The sequence below is a fragment of the Neofelis nebulosa genome, chromosome 9 (genome assembly GCF_028018385.1).
Source record: "Neofelis nebulosa isolate mNeoNeb1 chromosome 9, mNeoNeb1.pri, whole genome shotgun sequence".
Lineage (NCBI taxonomy): Eukaryota > Metazoa > Chordata > Mammalia > Carnivora > Felidae > Neofelis > Neofelis nebulosa.
Window position 1 is genome coordinate 50,593,334 of NC_080790.1, and position 21,635 is coordinate 50,614,968.

General features: G+C 39.7%; 1 protein-coding gene across 2 annotated transcripts; it reads left to right on the plus strand.

Annotated features, from left to right (window-relative positions):
- Positions 1-2,712: 2,712 nt before the first annotated feature.
- On the plus strand, positions 2,713-20,564 carry DUSP11 (dual specificity phosphatase 11). 2 transcript variants are annotated; one of them, XM_058683673.1, is made up of 9 exons: positions 2,713-2,960; positions 4,637-4,712; positions 7,603-7,734; positions 11,615-11,738; positions 15,554-15,614; positions 18,381-18,427; positions 18,702-18,777; positions 19,009-19,191; positions 20,092-20,564. In XM_058683673.1, the coding sequence occupies exons 1-9, from the start codon at positions 2,860-2,862 to the stop codon at positions 20,285-20,287; spliced, it is 996 nt and encodes a 331-aa protein (XP_058539656.1). In that variant the 5' UTR covers positions 2,713-2,859; the 3' UTR covers positions 20,288-20,564. The 2 variants fall into 2 exon arrangements, with proteins under 2 accessions (XP_058539656.1, XP_058539655.1); XM_058683672.1 differs by having other exon boundaries at positions 2,714-2,960; positions 19,006-19,191.
- Positions 20,565-21,635: the final 1,071 nt, after the last annotated feature.

The window sequence follows — 21,635 nt, forward strand, 5'->3', positions numbered from 1 at the left end:
GGGTGAGTGCTGTAAGGTTGGAGGAAGTGTAGTAACACAAATTGTGGTAGTAGTGAAATATTTACATATTAAAATATCTAGTTCCAACATTCAGTTCTACTTAGGCAGACCCTTAGTTAGGCCTTTCCTGGCTCCCAGCCTCCCTATCTTCTCTCCAGATTTTCAGCCATTTGACTTAACCTACAGAATCATCTTAATTTCTAAAATGGAGGAGGAATAACCTAAAAAGCTTTAGTCAAACACTCTGGAACTTAGCATCAAGCCCTATCCTGACCTAAAGTCTTATATTTGTGGTTAGAGTATGGTCTTATCCTATAGACCCTCTTCCTGCATTTTGCAGACATTGGGATAAATAGGACTTGTCTTGGTGTAACATATCCAGTCCATCTGCTACTGCTACTGCTCTCCTTTACTTCCCCTTTTGTTACTTTTTGACTGGGTTAAAGACTAGAATCCCTCAAACACCTAAGGTTTGGTACCTGGGGCCCTACCAGATACTAGTAGATTTTGTTAGTGTCAACTACTCAGCTGTTTGGTGTTCCAAATATCCCTTGCTCCTATATTTTCCATTCCAGTATACTACATATCTATTAAGGCATTCTTTTCTTTTCTTTTTTTAGAGACAGAGAGCGAGTGGAGGAGAGGGGCAGAAGGAGAGGGAGAGAGAAAGAGAGACAGGGAGAGAGGGAGAGAGGGAGAGAGGGAGAGAGAGAGAGAGAGAGAGAGAGAGAGAGAGAGAGAGAGAGAGAGAGAATCTTAAGTAGCATCCATGCTCAGCACGGCCTGATGCAGGGCTACATCCCACGACCCTGGGATTATGACTCAAGCCAAAATCAAGAGTCAGATGCTCAATTGACTGAGCCACCCAGGCATCCCAAAGTACTCTTTTACCTCATGTTGGACCTACTCCCATCCAAAGGCCTACTCTTTTCTAGTTCCCATATTTTCTGGAAATCCTGTTATGCCTACATCTGGATTTTCTTGCGTGAACTATAACTGAGTTTGTGTCTTGTAGCAAATTAGAAGTGCAAGACCAGGGGTGCCTGGGTGGCTCAGTCGGTTGAGGAACTGACTCTTGGTTCTCTTTAGTTCATGATCTGACAGTTCGTGAGTGCAAGCCCCACATTGGGCTTCATGCTGACAGTGCATAGCCTGCTTGGGATTCTCTCTCTCCATATTTCTCTGCCCCTCTCCTGCTCACTCTCTCTGTCTCTCAAAATAAATAAATAAAATTTAAAAATTAAAAAAGAAGAAGTGCAAGACCAATATACCTTATGGTTTCTGATAGGCTTACGTCACATTTTATATATTCTCATGTCTGTAGATATATGTACCATTCATACTTTTTGGCCACTGAATGCCTATTGAATATTGTTTTTTTTTAAAAATAAATTCCAAAAGAATATTTTATGATTTAGCACCAAATTTGAATGTGTCTATTTGTAAGTTTGCAAATATGCTGTGCTAACTTACACCTTTTCTTTTTTCCAAATAGCAATTTGCTAATATTGACCTGTTTTAAATTATGTGTAAGTTTTCCGAATTGTAAATGCTTGTGGATTGAAACTTGGTTAGAATATGACTGTCCCAGAAACGTTAAAGATAGTGATCTTTTTATCCATTCATTTGATCATTTATTCAATAACTCTGACCTTTCTGGCCCTCAGTTTACCCAGTACCAGACTACTAAGTGTATGTAAGACACTTTCACAAGTTAGAAACTAATGAATACAGATAACAAAAAATTAGCTATTATAATTATCTACAGTTTAACCTGGAATTAGTACTCTAGTCTGTCTCCATACCTACTGTAGGACATGCTGTCCTTTTCTGTTTAAATTATAGCAGAATTCAGACTTTTTCTAGCAGGTACAGTTCCCTATGCCTGACACTGTGTGGAAATCTTAGACTTGAGCTTCCACTCCTGTCTTTCAGTCTGTTTGTTTGTTGTATTTTCTAAAACCCTACAGACCTAAGGTCAACCTCTAATGTGACACCTGGTGCATGATAAGAACCCAATAAAAGTTTCACTGTGAGTGGTAGTGTAGGTTGATACAATATTTTTGGAGGGTAATGTGGAAGTATCCTTCCAAATTTTAATCCAACATATCATTCATTCCAGAAATTCTACTTCTAGGGATTTAGATATAGTTGTATACATATATAAGGGCATTCATACTGCAGCCTGTCTGTTACAGAGGACCAAAAAAAAAAAAAAACACCTGAAAACAATTATTGGACTGGTTATATACATTATGGCTCTTATAATCAATGAAATACTATGCAAAGCAGGCATTAAAAATAATAGAGTGGATGTATGCATAAACTGACTGGGAAAATCAGTACCCAAGATATACTGTAGGATATGTATACTATACTGCTTTTGTACAAAATGAAAGATATCCATATATTTACAAATAAACATATATATATATATATATATATATATATATATATATATATATATATACACACACACAATAAGTATGAATGTAAGCAGTTGGAAAATACCTGGAAGAACCACACAAGGAACTGGGGCACTGGGACTTAACCCTCATTCCATGTCCTGTACTCTTTGAATTCTGGTGTCTACATGCTCATCGAACCTGCGCTACCGACCCCCAGCTTAGGAGGGCACTGTCGCTCTCTGACTCCTGTTTACTACTCAAACTTCTCCGTCAGCCAGCGTGGTGACGTCATCACGACTGTCGGTGGCGCGTGCGCAGTTGCAAGGGGCCTGGGAACTGCGTGGGTTGCTGCCTAGGCGCTTCCGCTCCGGGATCTTGTTCTGGCACCGTAGGCGCTGGACTGGCGGCTTTGGCTCTCTTGCTGTTGGGTGGGAGGCATCTTGGGGCCTACATGAGCCAGTGGCATCATGCCCGCGGCGGCTGGGGCCAAGGACGCGCGTACTCTGGACGTCGCTCCACCAAGAAGAGGGGCGGAAACCACGTCCCGGAAAGGTAATCTGCCCTGGCCCCTGGGCGTGGCCCTCCACTTGGGCGCTCGGCGGCCTGGGCTCCATGTCTTGTGGTCTCTTACCTGTATCTGTCCCCGCGACGCGCTTGGCCCGTCCACCCAAGCTGGGAGGCATGGATCCTCACGCTGCTCCGCCCACAGCAACTGGGTTCTGATTTTTCCCCCCATTCCGTTAAAAGCGAGGCTCTGGCCATTGCTTCTCTGTTAAAATGCACAGGAATGGCTTTTTAAGATGGGACTGACTGCCAGTGTCGGGGACACCCCTTAATTACCAAATTGGAGTCTCCCTCAGTTCCTCGAGCTGTGTTGTTTTGACACAGCAAACGTGAGTAATGAGGACCAAGTTTGAGTGGAAAAAAAACCACCAGTATATCCGAACTTTCCTCCGAAAAAGTTGATTTATATTGTTTCCAGCAATCACAGAGGGCATAGGTTTGCTTCCTAACACGTTTCATTTGAAATAGCTTCTTCTGTGCAAATGATTAATTTTAAGACTTTGCTCATGTGTGCATTGAACTCTTTTATTCCTTGAAATCTTCCTTTCCTCCCATCTCCTACATCAAGTCCCCTTCATTTTATCTCCTGAATATCTTTACTCTGTCAGCATCCTAATACAGAACTTGCCTGATCTATTGCAGTTAGGTCCTAAGTAGTGTACATATATCTAACTCTTGTCTCTTTCCAATCCATTCTTCACACAAGAAGTCTTGTTATTTATTTTTATTTTTTAAATTTTAATGTTTTTTTAAAATTTATTCTTGAAAGAGAGACAGAGCATGAGCGAGGGAAGGGCAGAGAGAGAGAGGGACACAGAATCTGAAGCAGACTCCAGGCTCTGAGCTGTCAACACAGCGCCCGACCTGGGGCTCGAACTCATGAGCTGTGAGATCATGACCTGAGCCGAAGTTGGACGCTCAACCAACTGAGCCACCCAGGCACCCCACAGGAAGTCTTTTTAGTAGACTAGTTGGACTATTGCCCATAAACATCAATCAAAAACATGGTTTTAAGAATAAAAAGAAACTCTTTACCATGGTCTTTAAGAGTCTGCATAGACTAGACTCTTCCCTTGCTTTTCTAGCCCCATCTTGTGCCACTTCTGTCCTCGCTTTCTATGCTTCAGCTATACTGAATTCACCTTGGTTAACTAGCTCATCCTACAGAAGTCAGCTCAAATATGACTTCACTGTGACTCCTAACGTTATTAAGTGAAGTTCACAGTCCCTTTTCTATCAGGTTTTCTTTTAAAATGTGAACTTGAAGTTCCCTACTGACTGCATTTGATGGCACCAGTTGTGTAAGGACTGAAAATAAACTGTCAAGTCAAAGAATTGAATTTAAACTTTTAATCAACAGGTATACAGTAATGACACCAGAGTATTCAGGACTGGGCTAGGTTTTATCGGGGATACGAAAATACTGGACAAGTCTGGTTTTCGATGTTCCTTATTTGTTGAGACCTGTGCACTGTTTTGTTGCCTGTGTCTAGAAAAGTATAAGTTGTTACTAGGTGGGGTTGAGTACATGGAACAGCAAAATTCAAAGCAGGGAGAAGAGGGGAACGTCTGTGTGGGCTATGGTGTCCATTTACAAGGAGCCATCATTCTATGCTGGGGTACAGGCTAACATAAAATTCGGCTAACAAAAAATGTATTAATAGGTGGAAAGACTATCTTCCAGTTGGACAGCGGATGCCTGGGACTCGTTTCATTGCTTTCAAAGTTCCTTTGAAAAAGGTAAGCAAAAGTTAATTCAGTATTCTTTCACAAATCTGAATTCATGATATAGAATGCTGGTTCTCAACCCTGACATGCTCCATCTTCCCTTTTTTTTTTTAAAGTTTTTATTCATTATTTTTTATTTTTATTTTTTTAGTAATCTACCCAGTGCAGGGGCCAAATGCATGACTCTGTGGTCAAGAGTCCCTTGCTCTTCCGAGTGGGCAGCCAGGCACCCCTCCATTTTTCCTTTTTAATAACAAGTACGTTGTGTATCCCCTTTAGTATCCTGAAATAGTTATAGTTAAATATTACTTCGCTACTTAATTTTAAAGAAAAAAAGTCAACCTATGCTCTAGTTATAATGTAAACACTAAATAAGATAAAGTAACTCACAGTAAAGTAATATGTAATTAATTTCAATATGTAAATGTTTGGGCATGACTATATTAGAAATAAAAAAATAGTTGGTTACTTGCAGCATGAATACAAACACTGCAAATGCAGACCGATCTAGGTGGGTTTTACTGCCTGTCAGAAATTTCCATGATAGTGAACAGCTCTTAGTAGATTTTCAAATAAAACAAAGTACAATTTTTACATGATTGAAACGTGATTACTATCTTGGAAAATTCAATGTACTTTAAAACTCTGCAGAAAACCTCTTGTGTTTATTTGTGAAATGGAGTTAGGTTCTAAGGCTTAGATAACTATGCGCTGTTTTTCACCTATATGAGATGTTGAATAGGACATTCAAAAGTCATTCAGGTGTGAGACACATTTGTAGGACTGTTCTGAATTTGGCAAGATTTCTAGCATCTGTGACCCCCATTTACTAAATGGTAGACTACTTCACTCCCATCATCATAACTAAAAAATAAAAAGCCCTTGATTAGCAAGGTCGCGATTTCAGCATGGAAACTCTGAAAACTGTGTCTTTGTTAGAACCGAGGAAGGAATAGGTGAGGAAAGCATTTGACCAATATAAAAAAGGTAAGAAGAGACTCATGAAACTGCCTGGCATAGCATGGATTGGTATCTGGAAAAGCCACTTTGAATGTGTTGAGATTTTATTTAATTTGTGACTCATAGGTCAGGGTTCCTTTTTCATCTACTGTGTCAGTTCTTCTGCATCTCTGGACTTAAAAACTAGTCTTCTCATAAAGATAATCTTATGGCTTTTATTCACATCCATCAACACCAAGCATAATGTTTGGCATATAGTAAATGTTAACAAATATTTATTGAATGGACATTCCCAGCCCCCATTTGGAGCTGCTGCGAATTATCTCCTATATTCCTCCTTTTCTCTGTGCAGTTGTCCTGATTCCTCAATTCCTTACCCAATGGTCTCTAAAAGTAGATTCCTGAGCTTCCACAAGGGCCCCTGCTTAGCCCCTTGCCTGAAAGTACACCAGCAAGGTAGACAACAGGAAGACTCTTCGGTTTCCCTTCCTCCACACAGCCACAGATCTTTCCTGTAAGATGTCATGACAAAAAGCCTCCTCCTAGCTCTGTATACTCAGGTTATCTGGCTCAGCGTTGGGATTGTTTAGGCACTGTACAGGGGATTACAGAGCTGCATAATCCCCCCCACCCCTGCCCAGTGCAGTTCCTTTTCATGCTGTAGAGTTAGGAAACAAAACTTGACATTGAGTTCCTGTGTGTTTTATGGAAGTCACCCAAAGAAAGCAGTCACTTGACAGTCACTTCTTATGCATACCGGAATATGAAATAGAGTATGTCAAGTGTCACATGAATGCCATGACAAGAAATACCTAGGAATTCAAAGGAGGGGGAAATGGTAACAGACAGGAAGGCTTCCTAAAGTTAGTTGTTGTTCACATGACTGGAGAGGATATTTGAGTCATCAGCTCCAAGTCTGCAAGAAGCTTACTGGAGAGATTGTATGCCTCATTGTAATTAATATACTCTTCAACACTTTTACAGTTTTACATGGAAGACTTAATATCATCAAACTGTCAAATCTTCCTAAGTTAACTTACTATAAATTTAACATCATCTCGAATAGATTGATTCTAAAACTCATAGAGAAAAATAAACCTAAATAGCCAGGAAAATTCTGAAAAAGAAGAATACTGGGAGAAGGGGATCATGGAGCCCTGTCAGATAGGAAGCTGTGTTAAAAGTGTTGAGCACAGGCAATTTTTAGGGCAGGGAAACTATTCTGTGTGATACTGTAAGTATAAACACGTGTCGTTATTCTTTGGTCAAAACCAGTAGACTGTACAACACAAAGTGATTTGTAATGTAAATGGTGGACTTTGAAAACGACATGTCCATGTTGGTTCATCGATTGTAACACATGGACCTTACAGGTATGGAATGTCGATGGTGGGGAAAGTTGTGTGGGGTAAAGGAGAGAGGGTATAAGAAGAAACTCTACTTTCTGCTCAGTTTTGCTCTGAAGCTAAAACTGCTCTAAAAACTAGTCTATTAATTTAAAAAAAGTATGTGGCTGACATTTGAATAACCAAACAGATCAATGAGCAGAGTAGGTGAACAAGCCAAATATGTAAAAGGATATTTAGCAATAGAAGCCACCCTTCATATAGAGAAGTATTCAGGAAGTATTTAGAAGTAGTTATAGATGCGCCAGGTGGAGCCGAAGATTTGCTGGACAGAATTGATGCAGTCTCTGCCTTCTGGCAGTTGCGGTCTGGTTAGGAGATCAACATGAGACAAGTAAACACAGAAATAAATACATAGAAATGAGCTTACTTTCTCCCGCCTCATCTCTGGAAGAAAAGATTGTAATCTAGCTTATAAATTCCAGCAGAGTGGAAACTTTTCTTTGAATCTCATTGTGTGTTAGCATCACAGGGCTTGAATAAATGGAAAAGGATTTTAAGCACATGTTTGCTTTTTCTTTCATTCTCTCTAACAGAGTTTTGAAAAGCACCTTGCTCCAGAAGAACGTTTTTCCCCCTTGGATCTGTTTAACAAACTCCAAAAACAGAATGAAGAACTTGGACTGATTATTGACTTAACATACACTCATCGCTATTATAAACCAGAGGTAAATGGAACCTTTAACTGAAAAGGACCGACTTTCCAATACGATAATAATTCTTGGTAATTCAGTAGTTATCCTCTTACACTAAGGTGAATCCTGGCTTATTTTCACGGGTAATAGTTCAAAAAAGGAAATTAACGGTTTCCTTAAGTACATACTTCTAATTGGTGTCTCAAAATGAGAGTAAAGACATGAATTGAACTGTAATGTTGGCTCTGTGTGTACTTAAGAAATTCTATAAGCTTCCATGTTCCACATTTTGAAAATGAAATAAATTTTTAGTAAGAATAGTAGCAGCCTAAAAGAAAAGAAGTAAATATCCACTGTGTCTTTAGCACTTATTTTAAGCAGTTGACTGAGCATGTAAACATTATGGTAAAAGACCACTATTAGCTCTAAGTTTTATGCTTTCCTTTTCCTAATATCTCTGATAAAAAACAGAACCCCATATAATCTGTTGGCCCATGTGACATATCAGTGTGAGGGAATTATCCTTCTGACCAATTTCATGGCCTTGGACGACAGTAACACTAAACGTTTATTAATACTTGTAGGGGGCCTGGGTGGCTCAGTCGGTTAAGCATCTGACTCTTGGTTTTAGCTCAGTTCATGATCTCACGTTTTGTGAGTTCGAGTCCCGCATCGGGCTCTTTGCTGGCAGTGCGGAGCCTGCTTGGGATTCTCTGTCTCTGTCTCTCTGGCCCTCCTCCCCTGCTCATGCTCTTTCTCTCTCTCAAAATAAATTTAAAAATTTAGAAAATAGATTTGTAAAACAGTTTGCCATTTGAAAAGTACTTTTACATACCTTATCATAGTTAATCTTCACAACAGTCCTTTGCTGATGAAGTATAGTAGTTCTGGTATCTGCTGAGTGCTTGCTCTGCACTAAGCTCAGAGGATAGATGATCACAACTGCTTATCTTACAGATGATGAATCTGAGGCTCAAAAAAGGAAGAATTGACACTTAAATTCAGTTATTCCTGTTTTTGTGTGTGTGTGTGGCCAGTTGTACGTAAATATCATTTTAACCATTCATAAGTGTCTAATTCTGTGGCATTAAATACATTCACAACATTGTGTCACCATCATCGCTGCCTATAACCAAAACTTTTTCATCATCCTAAACAAAAACTGCACTCATTAAAAATCATGTCAGGGGCGCCTGGGTGGCGCAGTCGGTTAAGCGTCCGACTTCAGCCAGGTCACGATCTTGCGGTCTGTGAGTTCGAGCCCCGCGTCGGGCTCTGGGCTGATGGCTCGGAGCCTGGAGCCTGTTTCCGATTCTGTGTCTCCCTCTTTCTCTGCCCCTCCCCCGTTCATGCTCTGTCTCTCTCTGTCCCAAAAATAAATAAAAAACGTTGAAAAAAAAAATTTAAAAAAAAAAAAAAAAAAAATCATGTCATTTCCTCTTCCTGCGGAGGTAACCTGTATGCTACTCTCTGGAATGGAACCGTACAATATTTGTCCTTTTGTGTCTCACCTACTTCACTAAACATAATGTTTTCAAGTTTCACACATGTAACAAAATGTCATTCCTTGTCACGGCTGAGTAATATTCCATATTTTGTTTCTCTCTTCACATGTTGATGCACACTTGAGTTGTTTCTACCTTTTGGCTACTGTGAATAATACTGCTGTGAACATTGATGTACCAATAGTTGTTCAGATTCCTGCTTTCACCTCCTTTACATGTCTAGGTAGGAGTGCAGTTATTGGATCATATGGTAGTTCTATGTTTAGAAACCTTTGAGACCACCAAACTTTTCCAGTGTCGTTTTTTGCATGTTTGTTTCTTGGTTTTAATGTTTTATTATTTATTTTTGAGAGAGAGAGACACAGAGACAGCATGAGCAGGGGAGGGGCAAAGAGAGAGGGAGACACAGAATCTGAAGCAGGCTCCAGGCTCTGAGCTGTCAGCACAGAGCCTGATGTGGGGCTTGAACTCAAGAACCGTGAGATCATGATCTGAGCTGAAGTCGGACGCTTAACCAACTGAGCCACCCAGGCACCCCTCCAGTGTCATTTTTTAAATAATTACCACAACTTTTAAACATACACAGAAGTAGGCATAATACTGTGGGCATTCATTGTACACCCATGAACTCATCCAGCTTTAATCTTTATTAATTGATGCTGTCGGGTTTCATCTGTACACCTTCTGGTTTCACCCCATTCCATATAATTTTGAAGCAGATCCCATGTATTATATAGCATATAATTTCACCTGTACATTCTTTGTATATATATTTAAAATATACGACTTTTATTCCTGTCATTATTTAACATCAAATATCCAGTCAGTGCTCAAATTTTCAGTTCTTCTAAATGTCATAAAAATGTTTTTTAAGAGTTTGAATTAAGGGGCGCCTGGGTGGCTCAGTCGGCTAAGCGTCTGACTTCGGCTCAGGTCATGATCTCATGGTTTGTGAGTTCAAGCCTTGCATCTGGCTCTGTGCTGACAGCTCAGAGCCTGGAGCCTGCTTTGGATTCTGTGTCTCCCTATCTCTCTCTCTGCCCTTCCCCTGCTTACACTCTGTCTCTCTCTCTGTCTCTCAAAAATAAACAAACATAAAAAAAGAAAAAAAAGTTTGAATTAAATCCAAATAAGATTCACCCTTTGCCTTTGATTATTAGGTCTCTGAAGTCTTATTTAATCTGTAAGTTCTCCTTCCATGTCTCTCTCACATACTTTTTTTCTCTCCCCTTGAGTTTTAATTTTTGAAGAAACCAGTTTGTTCTATCTAGATTTGATGATTTCCTCCCCATGTGTTAACATATTCTTCAGTCTTTTATTTCCTATAAATTGGTAGTTGGACCCAGAGGCTTGACCAGATTAGACTTATTTTTTATTTTTTTTTTGCGAGACAGTTTCATAGGTTATGATGTGTTCTGTGGAGACCGACCTGTAAGTGATTATCTTTTTCTGTGGTATTACAGTCACTGATGACTGATACCCACATGCATTAATTCATTTGGGGCTTCAAAAATAGTGAATTCTGTCCCTTGTTCATTTATTAGCTGGGCATATTTCTATCAAGAGAAGCTTCCCTCATCACCTGTTTGGTTGCCTAGTTGTAGAGGCATGTGCTTCTTTCCTTTTATTTAACAGGTGTCAAAATAATGAGTTGATCCACTAATATCCTCTGATGGTGACCAATGAGTTTTATTTATTTACTTTTTGTACCATTTTGGACTTCAATGAAGTTATTCTCCTTGAGGCACAAATTGAGGCCCTATCTTTGCCCAGTTGGAGCTTCTGAGTATGGCTCCTGAATATGACATCAGTTGTTTGTAGGCTTTTTCTGTGATCAGAACTAGGAAATATGTGTTTGTTTTTAATATAAAATAAATCATAGATTCATGCTGGTACTTTCCATTTAAAGTCAGAACCATAGGATTTTCACTTAACCTCTTCTTTTATTGGTGTCTAATTTCTCCTGCCCCTGAGAATACCAGCTCTCAACAGTGCCTGAAATTTGCTCAGTCTCACAGTTCAAATCCAAGTTTTTCTGACTCTGTTCTACTATTCTACTTAAATCACAGCGGCTTTATGACTCTCAAAATACAAAATATTAAGTAGAACTATTCATATAATTTTTAGTTTTTATGCATTCATTCATTTAAATGGACTTGGCTTTCAGTTTTGTATCCTATTGACTACCCATTCTGTAGGTTTCATTTCTTTTCCCCCCATTCTGTAGATTTACTAAAAATCAGATGATACTTCCTGGTTGAAGCAGCTTGGGAAAAAATGTCTTTTTTATCAGAATTACTGATAAACTATGTTTATTGTAACCTCTTGGTTTATATTCTGGCTTCTCTAATTTTTAATTCTTTACTTACAAATGAAATAATATGCATTTTCATGGTTTTGCCTTATAGGACTTACCAGAAACTATTCCTTACTTAAAAATTTATACAACTGGGCATCAGGTGCCTGATGATGACACTATTTTTAAATTCAAATGTGCTGTTGATGAGTTTTTGAAGGAAAATAAAGACAATGGTGAGTTTGTTGTTGTTTTTTTTTTCTTTTCCCTCTTACTTGAACATTGGTATGCATATTGAATGGGGTTGGAATTTTTAGTTTTAACGTTAGGCCTGTTGTGTTTGATAATGTTAAGGTAGAGACGTCAGATGGTGCTAATAGAGTGAGTTTTTCCTTGTATGGTCACAAATAAACAATTTAGTTTGAAAAGTGGTTTTAATGAAAAATGTGAACTAGCTTACTCATCTCTTTAAAACTTTTGAATGGGAAATACATAATAAACACATTCTTTTATTCATCGGTTCAGAGGTAAGAGTTGCGGGGGAAAGGTTAAGAACTGATGTATTGCGTCAAAGCGTATGGGAGTGTGGCTTGTGTGACCTTACACTGAAAACAAGGGGGAAAAAATCTCAACGTCTTAGGGTCTATAAAAGAGACAAGAAAAGGAAAAGGTTTGGAATGAGACAGACCCCTAGAAGCAAAGCAAAGTGCATCAGTGCGGTGGCATCCTCATCATGCATATTTAAGATGTTTCTGCTGTTTTTCCACTTTGGATACAACTGAGGAAGGACACTACCACCTCTTATTCAGACAGGAAGAACTTTAAAAGGCTGGTGTTCCGTATTTCTGCTTTAAGTTCTACCTTACTCTGTTGAAAATAGATCTTATTAAGCTATTAGTGTCTTAATTTTAAGGATACACTTAACTATTTCCGGCACCTGGCCATCAGAAAGAATGTGGTATTTGCTATATTTTAAGGCTGAGGAATCTTTTGTCTTGGAAAAGCCGCCGACCTACAGGAAAAAGTGTTCATTTTGTTCTCTTTCTAAATTTAGCTTGAGGAGTGTATGCTTTATTACATAAATATGACAGTAAATATTCCACATATGTACACATACACACACAAACAGGAAGTAGGGGAGAAAGAATAGAGATGCAGGTGAGAAGATAGGGGCTGGGAGATGACAGATAGAAAGAGACAAGAATTTTAAGATAATTTTTCACACTGTAACGTGGTTGCCTAATGCAGGCATTAGCACTTAAATATCTTAAGCCTTGTTCCCAGATCTTCCCTGTACTTTAACTTTAAAACTTCATGGGCTTGGCCTTGCTTCTGACAGCCACGTCATTTATGGAGGAGGTAAATAATCTGATTTATATTAACTTGTGTCAGAAACATGACTGTGTAAGATGTTAGGGTGCAGCGGCCAGCCTACTCGCTGCTTCAGGGCTCCTTTGTGTGGAACTGTAGATAGTATTCCATCTGTTCTGCGAGGGTTAGAAGATCCGTATGAGTACACGTGAACACGTTTGTAAATCTTGTTTGTTCACGTGTTACACCATGTTGGTCTTCTGCCTGTATGGTGCTGACTTCACTCTGCTCTCTGCTCTAGCAGTCTTGGGACCTTGTTTATGATCCATTTTGTCTACCTCTGTTCTAAGCGTCCCCTCCCACAGATTCCAGGCTCCCTGAAGAAGAGGAGGACACTACACTGTCCACCCCCTAGAACTGGTAGAGACTCAGAAAATAAATGGAGTCAGTAAACACTGAGGTTTGTTGGTAGGGCATGGGATACAGAGGTGATAGCATTCTCTGTTCATTAGAAACTTCCCTAGGAAGATAAACATGTGGTAATTAAGACAATGGATTAATTATAACAAAAGAATTAAGTGCAACAGGAATATGGAGGAGAGGTTGAGGAAGGCCTGACCGAGGAGACAGGAGCATTTGAGTTGGGCTGTGGGGAAGAGGACTTTGCCAGAATGAGGAAAGGACAGCCCAGGTTTGGGGAACAAGTGCAAAAGGCACAGGGCGTGAACTTGTGCCAGGGAGCGGCAGCCTCTGGTGTGACTAGAGGGTCGTGTGAAAGGGTATAGAATTCATATGTTCATTTTCAACAGGTATTTACAGGACACCTTCGAAGTTGAAGGCACTGTTCTGGGAAGCAGGAACAGAAGAAAGCTCTTGCTCTTTTATGCTTTGCGTTCTGGTGGGGGAGAGGGATAAATAAGTAACTCTGAAATGTCAGATGGTGAGAAGTGCTTTGGAAAAAGACAGGACACAGAAGTGAGGGAATGTGTTGGGTGATCAGGGGAGGCCTCTCTATTAAGATGTCATTTGAGTAGAGCCTTAAAAGGAGTGAGGAGCCATTGGATATTTGGGGGGTGGGGGAGACAGAGTATTCCAAAGCAGAGGGAATAGTAGGTGCAAAAGTCCCTGAGGCATGACTGTGCCCAGCATGTTTGAGGCATAGGAAGGAGGCCAGTGTAGCTGGAATGCGGAAGGTGTGAAGGCAGAGCAGTAGAAAATGGGATCTGGGAGGTTGGCAGGGGCAGGAAGAGGTGGGTCATGTAGGTCCTTGTAAGTCCTAGTTCAAATTCTTGTGGGCTTACGGTTCAGTTGGAGAGCCAGGTTGATGGTACTGTTTATGAAGAGTTCTAAATGCTGTGTTAAAAGTTTGGGCTTTATTCTGTGCTAAATGGAGGTTTTTCAGCAAGGGAGCAACCCTGCGAGTTTGTATTTTAAGTTAACATCTTCCATATGGAGAATCACTTGAAATAGATGAGATTTAGAGGTAGGGAGGTGGTCACCCAGGCAGGGGAGGCCATGTGCTTTCCTACCAGACACTTCCTAGTCACAGACATAAATTTTGCCGAGATCAACTACACGTGATTGTTTTTTATTTAACTTCTTACATAGTTTTTAAAAATTTTTTTTAACATTTATTTATTTTTGAGACAGAGAGAGACAGAGCATGAACGGGGGAGGGTCAGAGAGAGGGAGACAGAATCTGAAACAAGCTCCAGGCTCTGAGCTGTCAGCACAAAGCCCGACGCGGGGCTCGAACTCACGGACCGCGAGATCATGACCTGAGCCGAAGTCGGCCGCCCAACCGACTGAGCCACCCAGGCGCCCCCTTATATAATTTTTTAAATGATGGACTAAGAAATACTGTGGCACAGTTGGAAAAATCTTAGACTTGATCCTAGTCTTTGTTCTCTCTGCCTGCTGTGCAGCTTGGCCTTACATCTCCAGTTCTCACTTTTTCTTTCTTTTTTAATTTTTCTAATGTTTAGAGAGAGACAGACAGACAGGGCACAAGCAGGGGAGGGGCAGAGAGAGAGAGGGAGACACAGAATTGGAAGGAGGCTCCGGGCTCCGAGCTGTCAGCACAGATCCCCACGCAGGATCCCCATGAACCATGAGGTCATGACCTGAGCCAAAGTCAGTCACTTAACCGATTGAACCACCTAGGCACCCCCGTTCTTGCTTTTTTCATTGGAAAATACTAACAGTGCTGCTCAACCGGGGGCTTCACGGGCACATAGACTGTGGCATGTGTGGAGCAGCAAATGACAGAGGAATGGAAGCGCTTTGGGAACTCATGAGTCCCACCCAAACTATTCTTTTTAATATTCAGCATCGAAAGTAAAGCATTCCATTCATTTCACTCAGAAACAAATTTCATTTTTCTTGTGGCCTGTTTTCTTTTTCACTCCCGTTTTCTATATTTAATCAGTTACTGATAGGCATTCTAGATTAAGACAGCTGGGTTCATCTTGGTGCCATTTTACCTGACCAGGCCATCTCCAGTTTACACGACTGCATGTAAGAGGGGTGAAGCAAAATTTCCCAGACCATGAATTTTGACTTTATGTTAGATGATTCTTTATTAGTGTGTTCCTAAAATTACTCACTCCTCATCAGTTATTCCTTTTCAGGGTAGTGGTAGTGCTATGGTAACTAATAAATGGTATTCTAAAGAAAATTGTAGAACTTGTTTTTAGTGTATCTACATCACCTATTTAACTCTGTATTCCTTGTTTTGTAGACAAACTTATTGGTGTTCATTGTACTCATGGTTTAAACAGGACTGGCTATCTCATCTGCAGGTGAGTTGCCAACCCCAAGAGACAGACTGTGTTTAGGTTGCTTCGTGTACAATAGTAGGTGCAAGCCAGTTGCAAAAAATACAGTCAGCTTTGAAATGTATGAAATAGAAAGAAGTCTTGCTCCCCACCCAAAGATTACCACCAGTAATAAGTGAATACGTATTTTTTCAGACTTTAAAAATGCAGACAGATAATAAGCATATATGTGTAATTTAACGGTATAATATTTAGACATCCTGTTTTATAATATAACATGGTGAACATCTTCCTGTGAAAGTATTTGGGAACCTCATTCTTAAAATTTTTTAAAAAATGTTTATTTTTGAGAGAGAGAGCACAAGTGGGGGAGGGGGAGAGAGAGAAAGAGGGAGACACAGAATCCAAAGCAGCCTCCAGGCTCCGAGCTGTCAGCACAGAGCCCGATACCGGGCTGGAACCCATGAACCACGAGATCATGCCCTGAGCCAAAGTCGGAGGTTTAACTGACTGAGCCACCCAGGTGCCCCTCATTCTTTTTTAAAGGCTGTATTGCTTTGTTTACTGATGAACATAAAAGTCAGAAATTCTTGGGGCGCCTGGGTGGCGCAGTCGGTTAAGCGTCCGACTTCAGCCAGGTCACGATCTCGCGGTCCGTGGGTTCGAGCCCCGCGTCAGGCTCTGGGCTGATGGCTCGGAGCCTGGAGCCTGTTTCCGATTCTGTGTCTCCCTCTCTCTCTGCCCCTCCCCCGTTCATGCTCTGTCTCTCTCTGTCCCAAAAAATAAATAAAAAAATGTTGAAAAAAAAAAAAAAATTTAAAAAAAAAAAAAAAAAAAAAAAAAAAGTCAGAAATTCTTGATATTTAAAACATTGAATTATTGAACATTCCTATACGAACAAATTTGAATATATATGCTATTTTTTGAGATAATTTTAGTCAGAATGGAATTTCTGAATCAGAAGTTGATGCTTTTATGCTTTTTGAGGACTGCTGCACTGGACTGACTTCTATTTGTTCATTCAGAAAGCACTTACTGAGCATCTGTTATGTGTAAGCACTGTGCTAGACGCTGGCAGAAAGACTTGAGAGACTTGACTTGGCCTTCGGGAACTCTAACAAGTCTAGAGAGAGAATAGACATGCAAGAATCACACAAATGCATGTGGAATTACAACTCTGACAAATGCCAAGAAGGAGAGGGACATGGTTCATGGAGGGCATATTAATAGGGAGGATTTGACTTTAGCATGGAGATTACAGAAAGTTTCTGTGGGGATGTTGGAGCTGATATCTGAAGGATGATGAGGTATTAACCTATTAGGGACTCTGGGGAGAGAATTCTGGGCATAAGGAACAGCAAGGACCGATAATAGGAAAGCGTATGCTGTGTTGGAGGAACAAGCCAGAGAGGCTGGGCCATGGGAAGTATGGTGTTAAAATGGAGCTGAAGTTCAAAAAAAAAAAAGGTAGCGGGGAGCACCTGGCTGGCTAAGTCGGTAGAGCAAGTGACTCTTGATCTCGGGGTCATGAGTTTGAGCCGGAGGGGCACCTGGCTGGCTCATTCAGAGGCACATGTGACTCTTGATCTTGGAGTCATGAACTTGAGGCTTACGTTGGGTGTAGAGAGATTACTTTCACTTTTTTTTTTTTTTTTTTTTTTAATTTTAGAGTGTGCAAGCAGGGGGTGGGGGCAGAGAGACACGGAGAGAGAATCTTAAGCAGTCTCCACACTCTGGGGCGCTCAACGTGGGGCTTGATCTCGTGACCCTGAGCTGAAATTTGGATGCTTATCCGTCTGAGCCACGTCGGCACCCCGAGATTACTTTTTTTTTTTTTTTTTTTTAAGTTTAAAATAGAGCTGTAGGGGCATCTGGCTGGTTCAGTCAGAAGGGCATACAACTCGATCTTGGGTTTGTGAGTTCAAGCCCCATATTGGATGTAGAGATTACTTAAAAAAAGGTTTAAAATGGAGTGTGGGGAGGAACTAGATCATGCAGGTCTGTGTTTAAGGTTTTAGACTTGATCTTCAGAGTAATCGAAAACCATTGAACTTTTTTTTGTTAAGGGTGTGGAGAATATAATCAAATTTGGATTTTCAAGTGATTATTTTGCTGAGTAGAGATTACACTGCAGGTGGAAACAAGAAGATAGGTTAGGCTTTTGTAGAAACCAGGGCATGATGGTAACTTGGACGAGGGTGTGGTGGTCATTTTGGTAGAAAGATGTGGACATATTCTAGGGATACTCAGGTAATATCATCTTTAGGATTTGTGGGTTGAAGATGAGGGTGAGGAAGAAATGGCTGACAGTGGTGGTGACTCCTAAGCTTCTGGCCCTTTACAGTTGGTTAGATAGCATTGTTTAGATACAATGTTAATATTTTTCCCAATTTGTTTTTTCCTATTTGTTGGTTCCTAATAAATACTCTGTCACATTAAGTAAGTCTTCTGTTTCTAGTATATAAAACATTTTGATCAAAAAGGACTATTGTATTTTATCAGATGCCTTTTTAACAAGTACCAATTTGGTCCTGTATTTTCTTCTTTCACTTACTAACTAAATTGTTAATTACATTAATAGATTTTCTAAAGTTGGGTCATCCTTGCATCCTTGGAATGAAGTCTTTTTGTGGTCATAGTATATCATTCTTGAATAATTATTGGATTAGATGTGCTGATACTTTCTTAGGGTTTTTATATCTGTATTTGTAAATGAAATTGGACCTCTTTTGAATAAACTTGATTTCTTTCTTCTTACATATAAATGACTCAATTATGTTGTTTTGTTAGATATTTGATTGATGTAGAAGGCATGAGGCCAGATGATGCAATTGAATGTAAGTATGAGTGTTGTCACTATTTTTCCCTTTTTATAAAAGTTGAAGGTGGAAATGTAGATGTATTTCTCAAATTTTGGAAAAAAGAAATGTTTGTAATTCATTTGCTGTGACATAATACAGTCTTTTGCCAAAAGTTTATAAAGGGATGTATCTGGAAATAGTGAGGTATTAACAGCTTGAATAATTCGTCAGTGGATTTCAGCTTTGATCTACTTTCTCTGTAAAAGACTTGTTTTTTGTAGTTATTTCTAACAGTTCATCCACTCCTCAGTATTCAATAGGTGCCGTGGACATTGCTTGGAAAGACAAAACTATATTGAAGACCTTCAGAAGGGCCCCATCAGAAGGTACGTTGCATTTTTTATGTGAGGTTTGTGGTTAGGGAGATATGTTTGTAGATTATTTCAGCTGTACATATCCACTCTCCCTGAGGCTTACTTACTTGCTTGGGGAATCTAAACAAGGAGAGAAGTGGGGGAGGATGGCATTGTTATTTTCATGGACCAAAATGTAGTTACTAAATTGGCTACTAAATTTGGAAACCAGTAATACCGTGTGGAAATGTTCTCTTTGAGGAGTTGGGATTCCAGTGTATCCAGATCAAGTGGTTTTGAAGCCGCAACACATATGATGGAACCAGTCCACACCACTATTAAGTCTGTTAACCAAGGACAGAGGTATAACCTACATCAGACCCAAGGCTATCCAGTACCTTCTTGGCATTTCCACAGCCAGACCCAAGATCTGCAGCAGTCAGTAAGGTATCTCTTCTGTCTACTTTTCTGGAATTGAAATAGAAATTTATATCATAATTTAGTGCAAACACATAGCAATGGTGAGGAATTGATGTTTTCTGGATGATCAGTGTCAACCAGGAGGTATCATTTGCTCCATATTTTGCATTTAGAGCTGAAAAATCAAGTACAAGATGGGGGAATATGTGACTTTTCAGAGGCAATTGAAAAATGCCTTAGAAAATTTCATTGATTCTAAACTTCGTTTAAGCCAACAATTTGATGTGATTACCAAAAAGGATCTTGCATTCTTAGGCTGCATTAACAGTGGTAAAGTTTACAGAATAAGGAAGGGTGTTATTTAAGAGTAAATACAGATTATAGAGAAAGTAGTGAAACTCCAGTATGATATATTTACTGATCTTGCTTTTGAAACAATTAAACTTCAATCTTAATTTTCCACATTTCTTACATGTCCCATAATTAGAATTCTATACTTTATAACTAATTTTCATATGTATTTAAAGTGAAAGCAGCTTCCTGTTTTTAAAAATAAATACCTTATTCTGTCTCATGTCAACTCTGCCAGACTTGGGGAGAAAGTATTTGATTAGAAAAGTGTGGGCATTTATCTGTGTAGGGAAAAGTGGAATGGCTCCTGGAAACCTACCATGTGCCAAGGTGTTGTGGTAGGTAATTTAATTACGTTGTCTTAATTTACCTTGAAAACAACCCATGAAGATGGAAGGTATTGGCTCCATTTTATAAAGAACTAAGAAATCCAAAGATTAAGCAACTTATCTGCTAAGGTTATACAGGTAGAAAACAGTAGAGCCAGAATATCTATGTATTATTTTATAAAGCTTATTATATATTTTATTAAACTAATAATAATTAATTGCTTTTTTGTTTGTTTGTTTGTTTAAGAAAATTTTCACAGAATCAGAACGTTTCCCAGAGAGGCCATATCCCTCCTCCTGGGCCCCCTGGAGAGGACTATTCACAATTGAGGTATTCTTGGAATGTAATGCCAAATGCCAGTCAAGTAGCCCAGAATAAAAGGTGGTATCCTGGCACTTACTACGGACTATCCTATCCAGCCTATTGTGGATGGACCAAATGACACAAACCTATCCTGGAAATCTCTCTGTGGATAGAGCAAGACTGAAGACAGCTGGAGTGACTTTTTATAAGATCAGATCAAATGAGGTTTATAATCTGCTTCATTCCTCCCTCATGTGTTCAAACTTAAGGAAAAATTACATTGATACTTACCTCTTTGATGAGAAATTTGCAGTATTTACAACAGTAAAGGAAATAATCTGTCATTCAGTCTTAAGTTTTTTTAAAGAAGATGATATTTTAGAACTGATAAAGTAATAAAGAATTTCTCTCGTGAATTATTTTTCAAAAATTCTGTTTTCTTGGGGTGCCTGGGTGGTTCATTTAAATGTCTGACTCTTGATTTCAGCTCAGGTCATGATCTCACAGTTTGTGAGATCAAGCTGTGCGTTGGGCTCTGTGCTGACAGTGTGGAGCCTGCCTGGGATTCTCCCCACCCCCCCACCCCACCCCCACCCCCCGCCTCTCACGCTCTCGCTCTCAAAATAAATAAGTAAAACTTAAAATTCTGTCTTCTTTATCCATGATTTCCTTCTGACCAATTTTGTGATAGGAGTGTATGTGCAGAAATTTTGTGTTCTTCTCATATTCTATTAATGACCCAATCATTAAGGGTATCTTTTTTTCCCCCTAACTGTTCAAGATTTCTGTTACCATCTACCTAAGAGTCCAACCATCTCCTTCGAACCTAATCACTACTTGAAATTAGTAATTGTATTTTTGTGATTAGACATTTCTTTCTTTGGAAGCCTGTTGTAGGATTTGACCAACTTCTTTCACTGAATTGTCAGATATGCCATCTAACACAGGAATGGGTAAACTTTTAGGAATTGACTATCAGTTGGGCGAGAAACTGATTGAGAAACCAGAATGCTGGGGAATTTGCCTGACAGGGTAATTGTTATCTACTGAGGAGAACTATTCGGAAAACTGGAAACTTTTATAGACCATAAAAGTTCTTTAATGAACAGAAGAGGATACAACATTTAAAGCCTGAGGTATAGGAAAACTTGTAGACGACAAGCATGGCTCCTTGTGTTACTGCTTCTCTGTTGAACATAAACCTACTGGGATCTTTTTCCACTGGCCTCACAGCAGAGTGGTGCCTTGATCTTGACTTCTAAGTTCTTTTCCGCTGGTATACCTCTGGAACATGCAGATGGATCACTTGGGAGGTGTTAAATATTCTGAGTTGCAAAGAAGCCAGAGACCTTAGTTTGCTCAAGAAAGTGCCTCACTAACATGACATCCAAGCCTCTGTAGATACTTGGTGAATACCTGGGCGACCTGGCTTCACTTTTTTAAAGCCAATGACTTTGAAGATTTGTATCCTAGAATGTCTCGTGCTG

Coding starts and splice junctions, on each gene's coding strand:
- DUSP11 (XM_058683672.1), top strand. CDS start 2,860: ATGAGCCAGTGGCATCATGCCCGCGGCGGCTGGGGCCAAGGACGCGCG. Junction 7,735..11,614: donor ATCGCTATTATAAACCAGAG/GTAAATGGAACC, acceptor TTTGCCTTATAG/GACTTACCAGAAACTATTCC. Junction 18,778..19,005: donor CAGAAGGGCCCCATCAGAAG/GTACGTTGCATT, acceptor GTTCTCTTTGAG/GAGTTGGGATTCCAGTGTAT.